Source organism: Ornithorhynchus anatinus, chromosome 4 (assembly GCF_004115215.2).
Source record: "Ornithorhynchus anatinus isolate Pmale09 chromosome 4, mOrnAna1.pri.v4, whole genome shotgun sequence".
In the NCBI taxonomy this organism is placed as follows: Eukaryota; Metazoa; Chordata; class Mammalia; order Monotremata; family Ornithorhynchidae; genus Ornithorhynchus; species Ornithorhynchus anatinus.
The window spans coordinates 50,358,754-50,379,410 of NC_041731.1; the positions used below are offsets into that span (position 1 = coordinate 50,358,754).

General features: G+C 41.8%; 1 protein-coding gene across 10 annotated transcripts in view; it reads left to right on the top strand.

Moving 5' to 3' along the window:
* RALYL (RALY RNA binding protein like) overlaps positions 1 to 20,657 on the top strand; it is a 641,697-nt gene that overhangs the window by 291,258 nt on the left and 329,782 nt on the right. For all 10 annotated transcript variants that reach the window (XM_029063800.2, XM_029063806.2, XM_029063802.2 and 7 more), the window contains one exon: positions 16,587 to 16,865. In XM_029063800.2, the coding sequence (XP_028919633.1) occupies positions 16,587 to 16,865 (279 nt within the window). The remainder of the gene's footprint in view (positions 1 to 16,586; positions 16,866 to 20,657) is intronic.

Consider the following 20,657-nt stretch of genomic DNA (forward strand, 5'->3'; position numbering starts at 1 on the left):
ACCAGATCCCTCTTATGCACATTACACCCCAATCACAGACTCGTTTTAAGGATGCAGCAAAACAAAGCTTCAGACAAGGCTGCTTTCTGTCTGAAAACTGGAAGTCATTTACTGAGGGTAGAACTGCATTGCACATTGACATCTAGAAGGGAAAGAATTTCTTTGAGTAAAACCTGCAAATGGAAAGGGGAAAGGAGGCAAAAGAGAAATCTGCACCAGGTGTCGTGAACATTAAGCACAACAAAGGGCCACCATTGTGTGTTCCCAATGTGGCTGGAACTGTGGCTGCTGCTTTGGCCTATTCAGTTGTATTTATTGAGTATTTATTGTGTGCAGAGCACTGTACATATATGTGTGCCTATCTATATCTCTGTATAATATAGATCAGTGTACCTAGAGTGTTGGTCCAGGAGGACCCCGGCTAGGATTTTGCCAGCAACAGAGAGCAGTGGACTGTGGGCAAGTCCCTTCACTTCACTATGCCTCAGTTCCCTCATCTGTAAAATGGGGATGAAGACTGTGAGCTTCATGTGAGACAACCTGATTACCCTGTACCTACCCCAGCACTTAGAACAGTGCTCTGCACATAGCGCTTAACAAATACCAACATTATTATTATTATCCCAAGGTAATCTCTGGAGTTTGATCTCGCCCTTTTCCCCTTGAAGACAATAGTAATGGTGACATCTCTGAAATCTGTGGTATTTATTCAGTGTTCCTTAGGTTAAAGAAGTAACACATCCCCAATAAGCCCTCATTAGTTTGATGCACTGGAGTCAATATAATCTTGTTGCAAAGGGAACACATTCTTAGGAGTCATTAAGGAAAAGCAGTGAAATACATTAGCTCTTAAAACAGTATTTTAGAAATCCTCTTTCCCTGCTAATTAGAAGAAGCTAATATTAGATATTTTGAGTATTTCTGTGTTCAAATAATAATGTGTTCAAAATAATAATAATGTCGGTATTTGTTAAGCGCTTACCATGTGCATAGCACTGTTCTAAGCGCTGGGGTAGATACAGGGTCATCAGGTTGTCCCACATGAGGCTTACAGTCTTAAACCCCATTTTACAGATAAGGTAACTGAGGCACAGAGAAGTTAAGTGACTTGCCCACAGTCACACAGCTGACAAGTAGCAGAGCCAGGATTCGAACACGTGACCTCTGACTCCCAAGCCTGTGCTCTTTCCACTGAGCCAAGCTGCTTCTTTAAAGTACCAGCCTCACCTATCAGCCATGAGGAAAGAACAGCATGCGTATTTGAGTGTCATATACTGGACAGAGCATGGGCCTGGGAGTCAGGTCATGGGTTCTAATCCCAGCTCTGCTGCATGTCTGCTGGGTAACCTTGGACAAGTCACTTAACTTTTCTGTGCCTCAATTACCTCATCTGTAAAATGGGGATTGAGATTGTGAGCCTCATGTGGGATAAGGGACTATGTCCAACCCGATTTGTTTCTATCTATCCCAGCACTTAGTACAATTCCTGGCACATAATAAGCACTTAACAAATACCATAATTATTATGTACACTCTATTGTTCCGTTATTTTAATAAGGCTGTACTGCTTGTGAGTAAAACTGAGAGAATGGGCACAGTAAGGACGTGACACCTTTATAAACAGGGAAGGGTTACACAACATCTCCGGATAAGAATGGCATGAAACGTGTAATTTAGCTATACCCATTCTGAAGACTGTTAGTCTGAATGTGGATGAGAAATCCTGACATTAAGATTTCTCGTGAAGGTTCCATGTTGGGCACTTTAGTGGTCTCTGAATGAAGCAGTATAGGGGTTAACTGTGGTAATTGTGCTTAGGGGCCCTCGGCCATTCTGCGTTGCCTCCAGGTGCCATCTGGGGGATTGTTGTATTCTCTGACATCCTTCCAGTGTTGATAGATGTGGGGTTGGAAAATGCCTTCCACCTCCTATCGATTCATGCCAATTGATCATTTGCTTCTCTTCCAATCAATCATATTTATCCCAAGCGCTTAGTACTGTGCTTTGAACACAATAAATATAATGGAATAAATTAAATGAATGAATGGATTGAGCACGAACTATGGGCAAAGCACTATACTAAGCATTTGGGAGTGTCTAATGCAACAGAGTTGGTAGACACATTCCCTGTCAAATTAAGCTTATAGTCTAGAGGAGGAGATAGGTATTAATATGAATTCATAAGTCACTTATGTTTAATTTAAAGATATGCTCACAAGTCCTAGGGGTTCGGAGTTAGGTGAATATCAGATGTCTGAAGGTCACAGATTGAAGTGCAGGTAACAAATTGGAGTGCTTCCCTGAGGAAACTGGATATTGACCACTTACTGCCTGGGTTCTTTGTCTTTGAACCTCCTTTCCTGCCTTGTCCTACTGAGCTCTATATCCTCCCATAATATAACACCAGTTTTTCAGTTGGTGCATTTGGGTTGTATAATAATTGGACACATGCTGAAGAGGCCTTACTCTATTTTTATGTGAACATGTTATAGTATTTGCACTATGGAGCTCTGTTTGTTAAAGAGGAAATTATGTAATGGAAACTAGGATGGCCCTCTACTCTCTCAAGGAAAGGAGAAAAATAAGTCTACTATTACACTAGTAACTAGAAAAAGAAACTCTGTCTGAAATTATGTAGTTTTTATAGGATGTAACTTTCTCATGACCTAGTGGACAGAGGATGGGCCTGGGAGTCAGAAGGACTTGGGTTTTAATTCCAGCTCTGCCACTTGTCTGCAGTGTGATCTTGGGCAAGTCACTTAACTTCTCTATGCCTCAGTTACCTCATGTACAAAATGGGGATTAATACTGTGAGCCCCATGTGGGACAGGGACTGTGTCCAACCTGATTAGCTTGAGTCTACCCCAGTGCTTAGTGCCTGGAATATATTGAGCACTTATTAGGTGCAGAGCACTGTACTGTACATTTTCCTCTTCTGGAGGCTAAGGACACACATCCACTTTGTTCAGGACTGAAGGGTAGCTCACTGGGTTAGCGTGTAGCCAGAACCGTACCATTGATGAGGAGATGTTTCCGTTTTTCAGCTAGAAGCCTGGAGAGTAGAAGTAAATCTGTGGAGCTAAGAAATCCTGTCAGAGACCGGAATGGTAGAATTTTAGATTGGCCCACTTGCAGCTGGGAGAGGGGAGGGGACTCTTCAGTAGAGAGCCTAGGGTGGGCCGTGTCAGGCAGTGAGGTGAGAATGCAATGCGAGGCCCCCAGGAGTCAGTAGGGCAGCTAGTGAAAAACACTTGTGGACACGAGACACCTGGACTCTACCCTAGGCATGCAACACAGCGTAATGTTGTGTCTTGGAAATTTACTGGAAGTTTGGAGAAACCAAAAACATTTCCTCCTTTGCCCCTGACCCATTGTATTCCCCTCCCAGGTTCTTCTAATCAGGGGCACCATTTGTGCACCCCAGAACTCGACAAAGGAGCTGAAGGAGGGAGGGAGGCTGGACCCTTGAAATAAAAATTGTTGGTGTTGTAACAGGGATACAGGAGATCCCCGCTAGACTGTAAACTCCTGTGGGTAGGGAACGTGTCTTCCAACTCTATTTTATGGTACTCTCCCAAGCACTTTATCCACACCTCGCTACTCTCCTACTCAACCCAGCCCATACACTTCACTTCTCTAATGCTAACCTTCTCATTGTATCTCAGTCTCATCTATCTTGCTGCCGACCCCTTGCCCACATCCTCCCTCTGGCCTAGAATACCCTTCCTCCTCAAATCCAACAAATACTCTCTCCCTCCTTCAAAGCCTTATTGGAAGCACATCTTCTTCAAGAGGTCTTCCCTGACTAAGTCCCCCTTTCTTCTCCCACTCCCTTCTGCATCATCCTGACTTTTTCCCTTTATTCATCCCCCATCCCAGCCACACAATACTTATATACGTATATTTAATTCATTTATTCATATTCATTCAATCATATTTATTGAGCACTCACTGTGGGCAGAAAACTGTACTAAATGCTTGGAAAGTACAGTTCGTCAATAAAGAGAGACAATCCCTGCCCACACCATGCTAGTCTGTCTCCCCCTTTGGACTGTAAGCTCACTGTGGGCAGGGAATGTCTATTTTCATTTTTTACTCTCCCAAATAGTATAGTGCTTTGCATACAAGAAACGCTCAGTAAATACTATTGATTAAATGAATGAATGCTCTGCACACAGTATGCACTCAATAAATAGAAGTGATTGATGGGATTTTCCCACCAAAAACCAGACTGGTATAGAGCTGGTATAGATAGCTCCTATGGTGTCAATCAAACCAACTCCTGGCTGAGTCAGAAGATGGGCAGGAGTTGCAATAGAGTGGGTTACATATCCCCTTTGGCTTTTTAGCAGGTCCCCCAAACATGACAGTTGACTCAACAGCATAAGACAAGACCAAACATGAGAACACAGATAATAATTGCAAATAGGATTGAAAACCAGGTAGCTTCCAATTGTGCTATTGAGAATTGACTTACCTTTGCCACTAATGAGTGATGGTATTGCCCTAGATAGACCTGGTTACTGTGAACTTGTTATGGGAAGGGAATGTGTCTGCTAATTCTGTTGTTTTGTACTCCCCCAAGCCCTCCAGACTGTAAGCTCGTTGTGGACAAGGAATGTCTGTTACAGTGCTCTACACACAGTAAATACTTAATAAATATGATTAAATGAATGAATATTGTTATATTGCACTTTCCCAAGCGCTTAGAGTGCACTGCACACAGTAAATGCTCAATGAATATGATTGACTGACTGCTCTTCCCATAGTAAGTGCTCAATAAATACCATTGGTTTTTTATAGTATTATTATTATTGTATATAAGTGCTTACTTTGTGCCAAGTACTGTTCTAAGTGCTGGGGTAGATACAAGGTAGTTAGTCTGTCCCACATTGGAGTCACAGAAAAGTTAAGTGGCTTGCCCAAGTTCACACAGCAGACAAGTGGCAGATCTGGGATTAGAACTCAGATCCTCTGACTCCCAAGCCCATGCATTGCTCTTTCCACAAAATCATACTGCTTCTCCATAATAAGTGCTCATTATGTGGCAGGCACTGTACTAAGTGCTGGGGTAGATACAAGCTAACAGGCTAATAATAATAATGTTGGTATTTGTTAAGCGCTTACTATGTGCCGAGCACTGTTCTAAGCGCTGGGGTAGACACAGGGGAATCAGGTTGTCCCACGTGGGGCTCACAGTCTTAATCCCCATTTTACAGATGAGGGAACTGAGGCACAGAGAAGTTAAGTGACTTGCCCACAGTCACACAGCCGACAAATGGCAGAGCTGGGATTTGAACTCATGAGCCCTGACTCCAAAGCCCGTACTCTTTCCACTGAGCCATGCTGCTTCTCAGTCCCTGTCCCAAATAGGGGTCACAGTCTTTATCCCCATTTTATAGATGAGGTAGCTGAGGCACAGAGAAATGAAGTGACTTGCCTAAGGTCACACAGCAGACAAGTTGTAGAGCCGGGATTAAATTGATGCAGTATCAATCTTTCACCTTATGCAAAATGTGCTGGCATTTGAATGTGCTGAAGGGTGAAGCAGAAGGGATTTTGTGCCTTGGGAAAGATGCAGTGAAGGGTTGTTCAATACTAGTAATTTAGTAGATAAAGTAGAAAAGAATAAAAAATTCATGTGGAATGATTTTTTTTTTCCATTTTACTTAAAGGGATTTCCAGGGCAGGTCACCTGTGAATTTCATTTGTATAGTTGAGCAGTGCCCATCAGTAGACCCCGCTCCCAGTTTTTGAGCACAGCCCTGCCTTTAAGGAACTTAGACCCTATTGAGGGAGGCAGCTCCAGCACGAGTCCAGAACATACATAAGGCTACCCAAAGAAAATAGTCCAACATACTTATATTAAAAGCCTTTATATTAATATCTGTGTCCTCTAGACTGTACACTCACTGTTTGGGAATGGAACATGTCTACCAACTCTGTTATATTGTATCCTACTGAGTACTTCAGTACATTGTTCTGCAAGTGGCAAGCAGTCTTAAATAGTTTATCCATCCATTGACTGAAAGAGCTCATAAGTTTACGGCATAACCTGTATTTCACAGAGCTAGGAAATAATGCTAAGGTTCTGGCGGGGGTGTTTGTGGGGGCGTGTCCCAGAATGAGTGAAGTGACTAGTATTGGGCAGGATAAATCAGGTAATGTATCAGTCAATCAGTGCTATTTATTGAGAGCTTGGGAGAGTTGGAAGATATGTTCCCTGCCCTCAAGGAGCTGGAGGAGGTGAGGTGGTAATGACATTTTGAAGGAAGGGCAGATAAGCTGTTAAGTAACCAGGAAGCTGGTGCTAGAAGCCATAGGACAGAGGTGTGCTGGGTGGGATCGTACAGACAATATTTTACCTTGTTACCCATGAACCCCAGAGGACCAACTGTTGGATCCCAGCTTATTCCATCTACTCTAAAGTTACAACAAGATGGCAAAGACCCCTAGCTCCTGCTCTTTCACTGTAGCACCCAAGACTGCTAAGTGTTTGAGCAACCCCCAAAATGTCAGACATCCCCCACCCTATGCAGTTAGTACTTTTTCCCCCTAAAGCTCTACTTCTTGGCAGGATGTCCCTTAAATTCCTTTTTTTCTATACTGAAACAGGGAATATTTTGTGGCAGGACAGACTCAGATGTGATCTTTAGTTTCAGGTGAAAGAAATCAGGTTAAGGGGATGGATGGCCCTTTTCTGGGACTCCACTCCTAGGTCAGTGGGAGCAGAAAAGAAATTCTGGAAAGGCTTTTGAAGGACTTCTTCATGAACGCTTCTTGAGAAATGAGTTTCCAGAGTTTCCAAATTAATAGTAAATTCATTTGAAATTGGAGAAGACCTTCCTAAGGTGATTAAAGAGGTTTCTCTATGACAGCTCTGTAAATGCTCCTATTTTTCTGGAGATGTGTGAAACTGTGTTCTGGAGTTTAATCATGGTATATATGATTAAGATAGCATGGAATATATTAAAAGATAGCATTGTGTAAGTTAATGTAAATATCATATTTGACCCCTAAAACAGTACCAGCTACACATGATAACAAATACCCTTAAGATGGTTAAAATTCTCGGGTGCCTTTAATTGAAATTTTAAAACATGACACATTACTGTTGGTGGGTATCTGTGGTTCTCACTTATTTCCTTTCCAATTTATTTTCCCCTTTTCCCCTCTGGATGAGAGCATTTATTTTTGGGACAAGGGCATGAGGAATTGGAAGGGGACCAGGGGAAGGGTTTTCTTTCCGTATCTGGAAAACTAACAACTTCTTAATGGCAAAATGAATTTTTGAGTTGAGCAGGTCATCACTAGAGACATTTCCAGTCTGCTGTCACACTAATTAACCATGGGGGGAAATGCTTCAACTAGAACACTTTAAGAAACAAGGACAAAAGAGCTACTCATTATTCAAAAATATATTTTCTTCCCAAACTGTAAGTGTATTGGCCAAAATATTTCCAGGTTGTTTCCTTGGTTGGTATTTCTGCCTATGCTTAATGATAGTGTGATATTGTTAATTGCTTACCATGTGCCAGGCACTATACTAAGTGCTGGGGTGGTTACAAGTAATCAGGTTGGACAGAGTCCCAGTCCCACATGAGGCTCACGGTCTTAATCCCCATTTAAGAGATGAGGTAACTGAGGCACAGAGAAGCTAAATGTCTTGCCCAAGGTCATACAGTAGACAAGTGGCAGAGCTGGATTAGAACTCAGGTCTTCTGACTCCCAAGCCCGTGTTCTATCCACTGGGCCATACGACATCTCTGTTCAGTCATATCTCTTACTACTCTTGGCCTGAACCCCAGCCCAGACTTGGGCCCCTCTTCTCATAGTGGGTACCTCTTTCCTGGCAAGAGCCGCCGATTAACTGTTTTCTTCCATTCCGGGACCAGAATCCCTAGCCGGGAATTAAAGGTTCTGCCTAAGGTGGAAGAATGAACCCATGGAGAAGGTGGCAGATAGCCATGGGGAGTGTGGTATACCCCATCCCTGACTGGACTGGACCAGAAGTCTCTACTAGCTCTCCTCAGGGCGTCAAGTGAGGTAAAGTTCAGCCATCAGAGAAGAGAAGCCGTTCACCTGATTGTTATAAAATTCACTTTTGTGCTTTTTATAACATTGTAGCTCTAAAGGAGTACATACTCTTTGGACTATACCTCTTGGAAGACAGGAGTTCTGTTATTGGACCATAAAATTAAAAAAAGGCCATTGTTTGTATCAGAATGATTTAAGGGTGGGGACAACTTGTGTGAACACCACTGAATAGAATGTGGTTTTGAAGTGATGCAATATGGGCAGGGAACAAGTTGACTAACTCCTGTATTGTATTCGCCAAAGTGCTTAGAACAGTGCTCTGCACACAGTAAATACTCAGTAAATACCATTGATTGATGGATTGATTTTCAGGAGTCATGGATTGCTTTAGTTGAAATGGATGTCTTATTCACAAATCCAGGTGCTTATAACAAGGCCACATACAAGGCAGTAACTTCTGAGTCTGTTACACATGATGGGATGAAGAAGAAAAATAGCTATTAGAAAGATTTAATGGAGAGTTGTCCAGCCTCAAGCAAAGGAGAGGTTTGCACTCTGTGACTGGAGTGTATTTTGAAACAATCTCTCGCAGCTCAGAGCATTAGTTCAAATGTAACTATGATGCTTGTTTCATAAAATGAAATTGAAGATTGCTTAGGGTCATGAATAAAAGTAGTGTGGATCCAACCTTGTAAAGATTTATAATTAGAATACCAGTCATTCTCCTTTCTGACTTGTGGGTGAGACCCTGTGTTTTCTCAAAGATCTAAACTAAAGGATGGTTTCCCCAAGTGTTACCAGTTATTATATCTTACTAGGTTAAAGGAATGTCAATCATATGATTAAAAAGTACACAAAAAGAAAAGTTACATTAAAATTTAGAGTTTATCAATCAATGAATGGTATTTTTTGTGTATTCACTATAATAATAATAATGATAATGATAATAATGTTGGTATTTAAGTGCTTACTATGTCCTGAACACTATTCTAAGACCTGGGGTAATCAGGGTAATCAGGTTGTCTTAATCTCCATTTTACAGATGAGGGACCTGAGGCACCGAGAAATGAAGTGACTTGGCCAGTCACACAGCTGACAGGTGGCAGGGCTGGGATTAGAACCCATGACCTGTGACTCCTAAACCTGGGGTCTTTCCACTGAGCCACGCTGCTTCTACTATGTGCAGAACACTTTACTAAACACTGGAGAGAGTACAACAGAGTTGGTTCCCTGCCCACAACAAACTTACAGTCTAACAATCAATCAGAGGGGTATTTATTGTGCACTCACTATGTGCAGAACACTTTATTAAGCACTTGTGAGACTATAATGCAACGGAGTTGGCAGACACCTTCCCTGCCCACAACAAGCTTACAGTCTAGAGTCTGCCTACTTGTCTTGTTTTGTTGTCTGTCTCCCCTTTTAGACTGTGAGCCCATTGTTGGGCAGAGACTGTCTTTATCTGTTGCTGAATTGTACATTCCAAGTGCTTAGTACAGTGCTCTGCAAACAGTAAGTGCTCAATAAACACAATTGAATGAAATGAATGGAGGGGGAGACAGACATTAATGGAAATAAATAATTTAAAATATACAATTTAAAGATATGTATATAAGTGCTGTGGAGTTAAGGGTGGAGTAAATATCAAATGTCCAAGGTCACAGATCCAAATGCATAGACACAGACGGGAGAGGGATCCAGGGAAAAGAGTGCTTAATTGGGGACCTTTATAATGCTTTGAAGGTGAGGAAAAAGATGGTCTGGTGTATATAGAGAGGGAGAGAGTTCCAGGGTAGGGGGTAGACATGGGAAAGGATTCACCAGTGAGGCAGATGAGATCAGGGTACAGTGAGTACTAGAGGAATGAAGAGTGCAATCTGGACTGTAGTAGGACATCAGTGAATTGAGGTAGGAAGGAGTGAGATGATTGAGTACTTGTTTCTCATTAATTCTCTTTCATTCTCCCATTGCCCTTTTCATCACTCCGAACCCATCTCCTGATCTACTCATTAACAGCATGACTTTCCTCCTTTCCCATAAAACTTTAATACCCAGAGCAGGTTGTAACAGAGGTTTATAATTCTTGTTTTAAATGTACCATGTAGTGTTTATAAGTTCGAAACTCCATTTTTGAACCACACAATTCCTTGGACCATTACATAATAAGAATAACTGTGGTATTTAAGACCTTACTATGTGCCAGGCACTGTTCTAAATGCTGACATCTAAAAAATAGTTCCACGTGGCAATCCGAGTTAGTTCCAGTACAGGCAAAGTTGATCGGTCCTGCCCCCAACCTTAACATTTCCCCTGACCCTTAGATTTTAGCAGGGTTAATGAAGACCCTCTTGTTGCAACTTATTTGCCTGTATCAGTTTATTATATTTTAAAGTCTTCATTACAAGTAAAGGTGGCAAACCCTATGCCTGAATTTCTGTAAGAGATTTTCAAAGTCCATTTTAAAAGCAAATTACTTTGGTACCAATAAAGTAATTAAAAAAATATATCAGAACATTGTATAGAATGAAATGGCCACTCAACTAGGTAACTGTTTTCATAGTTGCTTTCAGTCCATGGTTTATTATAGATTCCCTCTCATTCCCATACAACAATTTCAGTTTTCTGAAGGAAATTTACTGTAGCTTTTTTTTTAAGGCTTGGGAAAGTTGATTTCCTCAGTGGGGATTTTGTATGATCTGACTTTCTTGTATCTACACCAGCAATTAGTACAGAGCTTGGCACATAGTAAGCCCTTAACAAATACCACCCTTACTATTAATCAGTGGTATTTTTTGAGTGCTTACTGTATACAGAGTCCCTTACTATGTTCTTGGGAGAGTACAAGACAACAGAGTTAATAATTATTATTATGGTACTTAGTAAGTGCTTACTATGTGCCAATCACTGTTCTAAGCATTGGGGTAGGTACAAGTTAATAAGGTTGGACACAGTCCCTGTCCCCCATGGGGCTCATACTCTTAATTCCCATTTTACAGATGAGGTAACTGAGGCTCAGAGCAGTGAAGTGACTTGCTCAAGTCACTCAGAAGACATGTGACAGAGTCAGAATTAGAACTCGGGTCCTTCTGACTCCCAAGCCTGTACTTTATCCACTAAGCTAGGCAGATTCCCTGCCCACAGAGAGCTTTCAGTCTAGAGAGGCATTTCAGTAGACTCTGCATATCCAGGGACTGGGGATGGGAGAAGTATGACTGATTGATTGGCAGTCACGGCCAAACTAAGGTGACCATTCATCCAATTTATACCTGCAGTCTTATTTTCAGCTTCCCTATCCCCTATTATTGATGGATATAACTGTACCTTAGCCACCACTAGATGCCTTTAAGTTCAGTGTTTTTAGTCTAAACATCTTGGCTCCTGCAAGTCCCTGTCTTTACAAGGACTTGGGAGGGTTACACAAAGTGCCTGGAGTGAGGGGGGTCAGGAGTCAGGGGTTCCCTCAGCACAACAATCTAGATTCTGCAAGCTTTCGCCAAAGTTTCCGTATGACATCATCATGTTGCGTGACCTGCATATGTCACAGTCACTTCTTTCCAGTTTGACGAAGGGAACTGGCATTTTTGCACTCCGCCAGTGGCCACCCTAAACCAATCATGTGTGTCCAACATCACTGGCATGGCAGGTAATCACAGGATGTAGAAGCAAAGGCTCAGATGGCAAAGGCAGCAATTCGTCATATATCTGGAGTTACCTGCTATAATGCAACATGTAAAACTATCCACTATGCTGAAGTTACTTATGTTTCCTTCCATATGTACAACTGAATGCCAGATTTGCTTAGAGATGCACAGACCAGGTCACCATTCTCCTTTATTTCATCTGACCTTAAATCAATACTTTCTCTTTTGAAACTCTAGTGGGGGGCGGGGGGAGGGAATACTGTCCACAGAATCATATGTGTTTGTCCCTTTTGTAAAATTGAGTCAACTTGACCTCTTATTGATAAATCTAATAATCATTATAAGGACTATTAATTCTAATGAAGCATTGTGGCCTGTTGGAAAGAATTTGGGCGGGAGAACCAAAGCACCTGAGTTCTCATCCCAGCTCCACTACTTACCTGCTCTGTGATCTTGGGCAAGTCATTTAACTTCTCTGTGCCTCAGTTCCCTCATCTGCAAAATGAAGATTAGGTACCTGTTTTCCCTCCTTCTGAGACTGTGAGCACAATGGGATCCTGATGATCTTGTATCTACCCAGACACTTAGAACAGTGCTTGGCACAGCGTAAGCACTTAACAAAAAAGCACACAATTAACGAACAAAATATTCTCTTCTGGCTCATGAGCTCTTAACTGATTTGAGGAGTGACCTCATTCCACCCTTCTTCCCTCATCCCTGCTCTCCATATATTTGTTCTCCCCCTCTAGACTGTGGAAAGAGCATGGGCCTGGGAATCAGAGAACATGGGTTCTAATCCCAGATCTGCCAGTTGTCTGCTGTATGACTATGGACAAGTCACTTCACTTCCTTGTACCTTCATTCCCTCATCGGTAAAATAGGAATTAAGACTATGAGCCCCATATGGGACATGGACAATGCCTAACCTGATGACCTTGTATCTAACAATTAGTGTAGTTCCTGGAACACAGTAAGCACTTAACAAATGCCTCATTAAAAAAAAAACAAAACTGTGGGCAGGGAGCCTGTCTTCCTACTCTGTTGTACTCTGCACATAGTATGCACTCAATAAATGCCATTGGTGGATCAATTAATTTGTTATACTCTGAGTCCTTACTATCTGTCTTTCTATCCATGCTTGTGAGAATACAATGTTAGAAATAGGATTTATTCTTCTTAAAGGTGTTAAAATGATGGGAACCTCTAGAGATGGAAAAGTGATGATTTTTTGGGATGCATGGTTGGTTCCTTTTCCAGTGTGATTGAGATCTTTCAGCAGCCCAGCATGGCCTAGTGGATAGAGCATGGACCTGGGAGTCAGAAGGACCTGGGTTCTAATTCAGGCTCCACCACATGTCTGTGTGACCTTGGGCAAGTCACTTCACTTCTCTGTGCCTCAGTTACCTCATCTGTGAAATGAGGATTTAGACTGTGAGCCCCATGTGAGATAGGTATTGTGTCCAACCTGATTAACCTTGTTTCTACCACAGTGCTTAGAACAGTGCTTGGCACACAATAATCACTTAACAAGTACAATAATTATTCTTATTTATTATTTAGAGCAGCCAGATGGTTGTGGTCTGTTCAGAAATCTGTGGTGAATATATGTTCAAGCATGATATTTTTTTGGATAACCAATCCTTAGCTCTGCTGTGCAAAGAGTATAGGTGCTTTTGTTTTATGTTTTTATTTCCTTTTTCCTCTAGTTTTTTCCAGAAAGTGGAAAATACCCTCTTTCTCTCTCTCGCTCTGCTCTACCCTTATTAACCCTCCCTGAGTATCATGCTCATTAATGGCTCACTAATTGGGTGAGGGCACAGTTAGTGTTTATTGCTGCCGAGGTCTCAGAGATATTCTGTCCTGGGACCACAGACTGCACCATTGCTTCCGAGTCGTCCTCATCCACATGGCAAGGGTCCCGAATAAATTGACGGCTGTATTTACTTGGACAAGATGAGCAAGAGATTCTCTTTCAAAAGCACGAAGACTCATGGATGTAATTTTACCATTAACAGTAGTAGCATCTGTGAAAAAAGGACAACTGACACTCCTGGAGGAGAAGATTAATTTGTGTCTAATGAGAGAGAGTCAGTGTTTCCTTTTTCAGAAAATGAAGTTCTTTAGGGAACCCGATGGGTGTTTCCTGAGATTTCTTGTCAGCACTCATGCCTCAGTCAGAGTCTGGCGTGTCAGTAGTCCTACTTTTAAGAATATTCAATGATTGACATCTATCCTGGGATGGCTGACCCAAGGGCAATTATTGTCATTTAAATAGGTCCATTTTTCTGTTGTGGACATCTGTCCGCTAATTACTTCTTGGCTGAGAACCAAAGATGTATTTTCGTTAAGAGGCTGTAGCTTTTATTGAGTACCTGATGATTTTAGAAGTATTAGACTTTTGCTTGTTTTTGTTGAAAACTAGTTTATCTAAAGTCATAAATTCCTTATCTTCAGCAATAGATATTGCTTAATTGCAAACTGGTTTTCAACAGGACTCCTCCTTTCTGAAACCTCAAGAGCCTCAAAAACCTCCTGATGGAATCTGAGAGATACATAGGTGACCAGTCTGGCAGAGACATAATTTGCATTTTAAAAGATGCTACAGAGTTAATTACTATATAAATGACTATATAATTACAAAACCAGCCTTCAGCAGTAGGAAATATGTGTGTGTTCAGCCATCATTACTTAGAGAAACTGGAATAATCCCAGCATTTGTAAGGAAGAGTTTCATTTAAAATATTCTGCTTCTGCTCAGTTGACCTCCATTTAAATAGAGCTGGTTTAAAGGCAGGAAGTTCAGCTTCAGGGATATCTAATTTGAATATCTGTGAGCCATTCACTAAGTTAATGTGGCAATAGCAGTGAGCATATGAAATTGGATTCATTTATTAAGAAAGTTTATAGCTAGATGATTTCCAAAGAATGACAATCGCTGCTTAAATATGTTTAAAGGTATTCTCTATCAAATTTGCCATATGTCTAGTTTCTGCAGAAGCAAGAGTTCAAAGCTAAAGGCATTATTTTATGAAGAAAGATATGTGATTTCAATTAATTAAAATTTATATTTTCATAATTTTCCATTCAGATTTGAATTTCTCATTTCTGCTCCCCATGTTTTTCCCATTTACCCTGTTGGTGGTGGGATACATGGTTAGTTTCTAATGGAAACGTCCTAATTATATTGAGCTATTATTCTGCATAGTTCTCAACAGTCGATGCTATTTAAGAGGAAAAAAGAATCAGCTCTTAACAACCCTCCCTGACAGAAAAGAAGACTCTCACCTTCATCAGCTTTCCCCAACTAATTTCCCCTATTCGCCCTCCCTCCTGCGTGATGGGTACTACTAAAACACTCAATCATAATAATAATTGTGGTATATGTAAAGCACTGACTGAGCACTAAGAGAAGCAGCGTGGCATACCGGAAAGAACCTGGACTTGGGAGTCAGAGATCATGGGTTCTAATCCCGGCCCTGCCATTTACCAGCTGTGTGACTTTAGGTAAGTCACTTAACTTCTCTGTGCCTCAGTTACCTCATCTGTAAAATGGGGATTAAAACTTTGAGCCCCACATGGGACAACCTGATCACCTTGTGCCCCCCAGTGCTTAGAACAGTGCTTTGCACATAGTAAGCACTTAACAAATACCACTATTATTATTATTATCATTTATTATTATGTGCAAGGCATTATATTAAGCACTGGGATGGAAGCAGCGTGGCTCAGTGGAAAGAGCCTGGGCTTGGGAGTCAGAGGTCATGGGTTCAAATGCCGGCTCTGCCACTTATCAGCTGTGTGACTGTGGGCAAGTCACTTCACTTCTCTGTGCCTCAGTTACCTCATCTGTAAAATGGGGATTAACTGTGAGCCTCACATGGGACAACCTGATTACCCCGAATCTACCCTAACGCTTAGAACAGTGCCCTGCACATAGTAAGCGCTTAACTAAAATAGTAAGCGCTTATTATTATTATACAAGCAAATCGGGTTGGACACAGTCCCTGTCCAACGTGGGGCTCACAGTCTCAATCCCCATTTTACAGATGAGGTAACTGAGATCCAGAGAAGTGAAGTGTGTTTTGCCTAAGGTCATATAGCAAACAAGTGGCACTTGCTATTCACCCCAACCCAAGTCCCACAGCCTTTGTATGCATGCCCTTATATTCTACTATTTCCTCTAATTGTAATTTATTTTAGCATCTGCATCTCCCTCTAGACTATAAGCTTCTTGCAGGTGGGGAAAATGTCCACCATCTCTATTGCATTTTACTCCCTCAAGCACTAAGTACAGTGCTCTGCACACAGTAAGTGCTCAAAAAATGCCAATGATTGATTGATATCCTTTTTCTGTCCACATCTGACTTGAGTTTACATACCTCTGTCATGGAGAAAATAAAATAATTTATTCTGGGACTTGGAATTAGTGACCAAAAATAGTTCTTACATTGAATCATATTTATTGAGCGCTTTCTGAGTGCAAGGCAATAAACATACACATTCTGTACCCACAACAAGCTTACAGACTAGACAGGGAGACAGACATTAATATAAATAAATTACAGGTAAATTATTGACATGCGCATAAGTGCTGTAGGATTGGGAGTGGGGATGAATAAAGAGAGCAAGTCCGGGTTACTCAGAATTAGTCTGGAGCCACTCGTGCTTACGGCAGATATCCAGGGGGTCAGTTCTAATATCTAATATCTAATCTGTAAAATGTAAAACTGACTTATAGGTCACATTTAGAAATGCATCATACCAGTTTTGCTCCTAAAGATTTTGGTGAAATCCAGTAGTGTTTTTGGAGTTGGGATTATTCTAGGTAATTGTATTACAGTTGATCAGCAGTTCCAAATGGGAACTATCACTACCCAGTGGAACTTTAATCTTTGCTCTTTGTTGAAGGGTTAAAGCACCGTGAGCCAACCATGACTGGTAAAACCCAGACCAGCAACGTCACCAACAAGAATGACCCCAAGTCCATCAACTCCCGCGTTTTCATTGGCAACTTGAACACAGCCATTGTCAAGAAAGGTGACATAGAAGCCATCTTTGCGAAATACGGGAAAATCGTTGGCTGCTCGGTGCACAAAGGTTATGCGTTTGTCCAGTACATGAGTGAGAGGCATGCGAGAGCTGCAGTGGCAGGAGAAAATGCCAGGATCATTGCAGGCCAGCCACTGGGTAAGTTCCTCAATTTCCTTCTGTTTTAATATTTGTGTGCATTCTCTCAGCAATATGGTTCAGAGTTTGCTCTTGAAAAGTTTGTAAATAGCGAGGTGTGCTACATAAATTACTGAAGGCTTGCCCTAACCATCAAGGAAATCACATGCTTTTACAGGCTGCACAGCTCTATTTCAAATATATGAGGGTTTATTGGGTTTGGCTCATTTCTCTTAATGCGGGGGGGGGGGGGGGCATCCTTTGCAAGATGTGGATTTTGAGGGCCTTGAAAAGAAATAGGAATAAGGTGGCAGAAGACTTGGTGGGGAGGCAGTGGGGAGAAGAAAAAAGGCTAAGGTGGATTGGATTAATGTTATGGGAAGAGAAAGGCTAGAGTTTCAGGTTCAGGTGATAGTTCAAGGGACCGAGTGGAGGATGACTCTTCAAGAGCTCAATCAGACTCAAAGTGACCAAGGTATAGTTCAGGCAATCAGCTATTGCATAGGGTTTGACATGTCACTGGGAGAAACAGCTAAGAATTGGTGGCTTGTGAAGGTAGAAGGAAAGGAGAGGAGAATGGTCACTTCTGAGAGGTAAGTGAATGGAAGGTTGAGATGTAGTCCTCTTTATAGAACTTTGGACAGGAATGTGGGTTGTGTAAAGAATTTGGTTTTTATCCTGCCCAGTTTGAAGTGGCAGTAAGTTATCCAGCAAGGCAAATAGCAAAAAGCCAAGAGAGATGAGAAAAGACAGAGCAAGAGCAGTCACAAGAAGAACCAGAAAGAGAGTGAGATCTGGGGGTCACTGACACATAAATGGAATTTGAAGCCATGCAAACAGATTAGATCTCTTAAGGAAACAGTGTGTAGGGGAAAAGAGCTGAGAACAAATGACATAGCCCCCAGGAATTCCAATAGCCAGCAAAGAGGTGAGCGAAGGAATATCTAACCAGGCAAAAATCAACGTCAGAGAGGTAAGGAGAAATCAGAAGAGCATAATGTAAGGCTAGCATGAACAGTTTAGAGGGCTGACTTCAAAGGCAGTCAAGAAATCGAGCAGAATAAGGATTAGAATTTTATCCTCGATCACTCACTCTTACACTAGATAGGCCCCCTAAATGAGCCTGTAGGTGTCTACCACTAGATTGCATAAAATATACTTTATCTTTCTTTACTTTTTTCGGGTCATCTTTCTTGCCATCTCTATTATCTAAGAAATTTGTATTTCCTTCTACAAGGCATATGTGAGACTTTTTTGTCCTCATCTCCATTCATACTTCTCCCAAATTCCCATTTGCAAAAAAGTTTTTTCCCCATGTAAAACTGGTTTCTCAATCATCTCTCTCTCCCTGAAATGAAATTATTTTCCCATTGGCCTTTATTTATTCACTTTGCACAAGAGGGTTCATAAAAACTTCATTATCTTGTAGATTGGGGTTAAATATAAAAGAACAAAGATCTTATCATCTAGCAATTTATTCTAAGTGGGCAGAACTGAGTTTCTTGACCACTTATGGAGGCATACTCCCTACTGTTTGATTAATCAGGACTTTTGGAAAATAAGTACACACTTTAGAGAGGCTTTAATTTTTATCTCTTAAAAGAAAGTGGTCGCACTTGTAGTTTCACAAGATCTGGACTGTGCAAAGTACCTTCTCTTGAAACTTTCAAAGTCATAGGGTTCAGGATCCTAAAACCAAGCGGGTCATCAGAAGAGGAAGTTGTCTTCTGTGGATCATGCAAATCTAGAGCCTACCTTCCTGAGCTGTAGCCCTCTATCCCTAGATAGTTCCCTCATTTTGATTTGGCTCTTTAACGTGCACTTGTGTCAATTTCTGAGTTGATGCTCCATGTCAAGTCTAAATTCAGCCCTTTGTTACTGTGGTCCAGGTTGGGCTGAATCCCTTAATTTGTAATATTACTTCTTGGGTCCATCCGGAAGAACCACCCTCTCATTGCATTAGAAGCAGCTTTGCTCCATGGAAAAAGCACGGGCTTGGGAGTCAATGTCAAGGTTTCTAATCCTGTCTCCGTCACTTGTATGCTGTGTGACTTTGTGCCTCAGTTCTCATCTGAAAATGGGGATTGACTGTGAGCTCCATGTGTGACAATCTGAATTACCTGTGTCCCCCCCAGTGCTTAGAACAGTGCTTCACATATAGTAAGCACTAAACAAACACCCTCATTACTATTATCATTATTATTTTAAAGTGCATCTTCCAGCTTAGATCCACAAGGAAAGCATTCCCCAATTTGAGGCTTGAATCAGATTCCTGACATGGCTTTCAGAAGAATAACACAATTCTAGCCAAGGAAAAGCCCTGCACCCTTGATTTGTGTTCAGCGGTTCAAGTGAAGGCTTGAGCCAAGTGCTGGTCAAGCACCTTTGAATTTTGTGACTCTCAGGTCCACCTTTCACATCACATGTCTCCACAGCCTCCTCTCAAGCCTGGATATACTCTTGAGTTGAACAGGCAGGCAGCAGCAGGGCTCTTCACATCAAGAGGCCACAGGATTCACCCATGCCTAGCCTCCCTCATCATGTACCACTCTTGAATTAAGTCGCAAGGATAGCTCTGTTTCCCAGTCAGGTTTGGCGCCTTCTCCATTTCACTGCATGCTCCATAGCTGGAGGCTGAATCAAATCCTTAGTGGGTTCCTCTCTCAGGTCAGTCAGCCAATCATATTTATTGAGTGCTTATTGTGTGCAGAGCCCTGTACTAAATGCTTGGGAGAGTACAATATAACAATATACCAGGCACATTCCCTGTTAATTCACATTAACGATGAGTTAATAATAATTATTATGGTACTTGTTAAGCACTTACTATATGCCAAGCACTGTTATAAGCCCTGGGATAGATATAAATTAATCAGGTTGGACACAGTCCCTGTCCCATAGGGTGCTCAAACTCTTAATTCTCTTTTACAGATGAGGTAATTGAGGCTCAGAGAAATTAAGTGACATGCCCAAGGACACATAGCAGATATGTGGAGGAGCTGGGATTAGAATCCAGGTCTTTCTGGCTCCCAGGGCCCTGCTCTATCCACTAAGCCATGCTGCTTCCCGAGTTACAGACACGCACTTCCCAGAGGGGTTGGCTGAGGGCCTGGAGAGGGTGAGAGAGATTGTCAGTGGAGGCAAGGGCCAAGGGACCCCAAGTGTGAAGGACAGAGGGAAGGAAATGGAAATTGAGTGATAAAGACTTTAGAATTAAGGGGTCTGAGCATCACAATGAATGAGGGACACCCTTAGAGAAAACTCAGGAGTTGAGGGAGATTGGATGAGTGGGGAATTCCCAGCAGATGGAGAAAATATAGGCTAAAGATTGTAGGTTGAGGAATTGAAGAAAGAGGATATAGAATGAACCCCCCAAGCTCCAGGTGGGGGTGTGACCGTCATTGTCTTGGAGGGATTTCTCTTTCCCCTAATGCCCAGGCAACAGTGACCTCCGGGCTCAAAATGGAAGTAGAGAGAGGGATTTGCTACTTTCCATGACAGTTTTTGTAGTGGAAGTTGCTTTTCGGAGATATTTTCCTTTGATTTTCCCTGGGGGCAGTAGTTCCATGAAAAAAATAAAATTCCACAAAGAAACAGCATTGTGATGTCACAAAATAAATCCACAATCAAGAATAGACATCCACACACACAGTTGCTTTTCCTAGTTGCCCCTGAGTTTCCCTTGTGGAGAAACTTGCATAGTTGCCACTTAGTCACTTGTGTACTCACGGAGACCAGAGCATTAAGACCAGAATGTCAATCCCCAGGGAATTATGGTGGTGTCAGTGTTTTTCTGTGATATGAGGACCACCT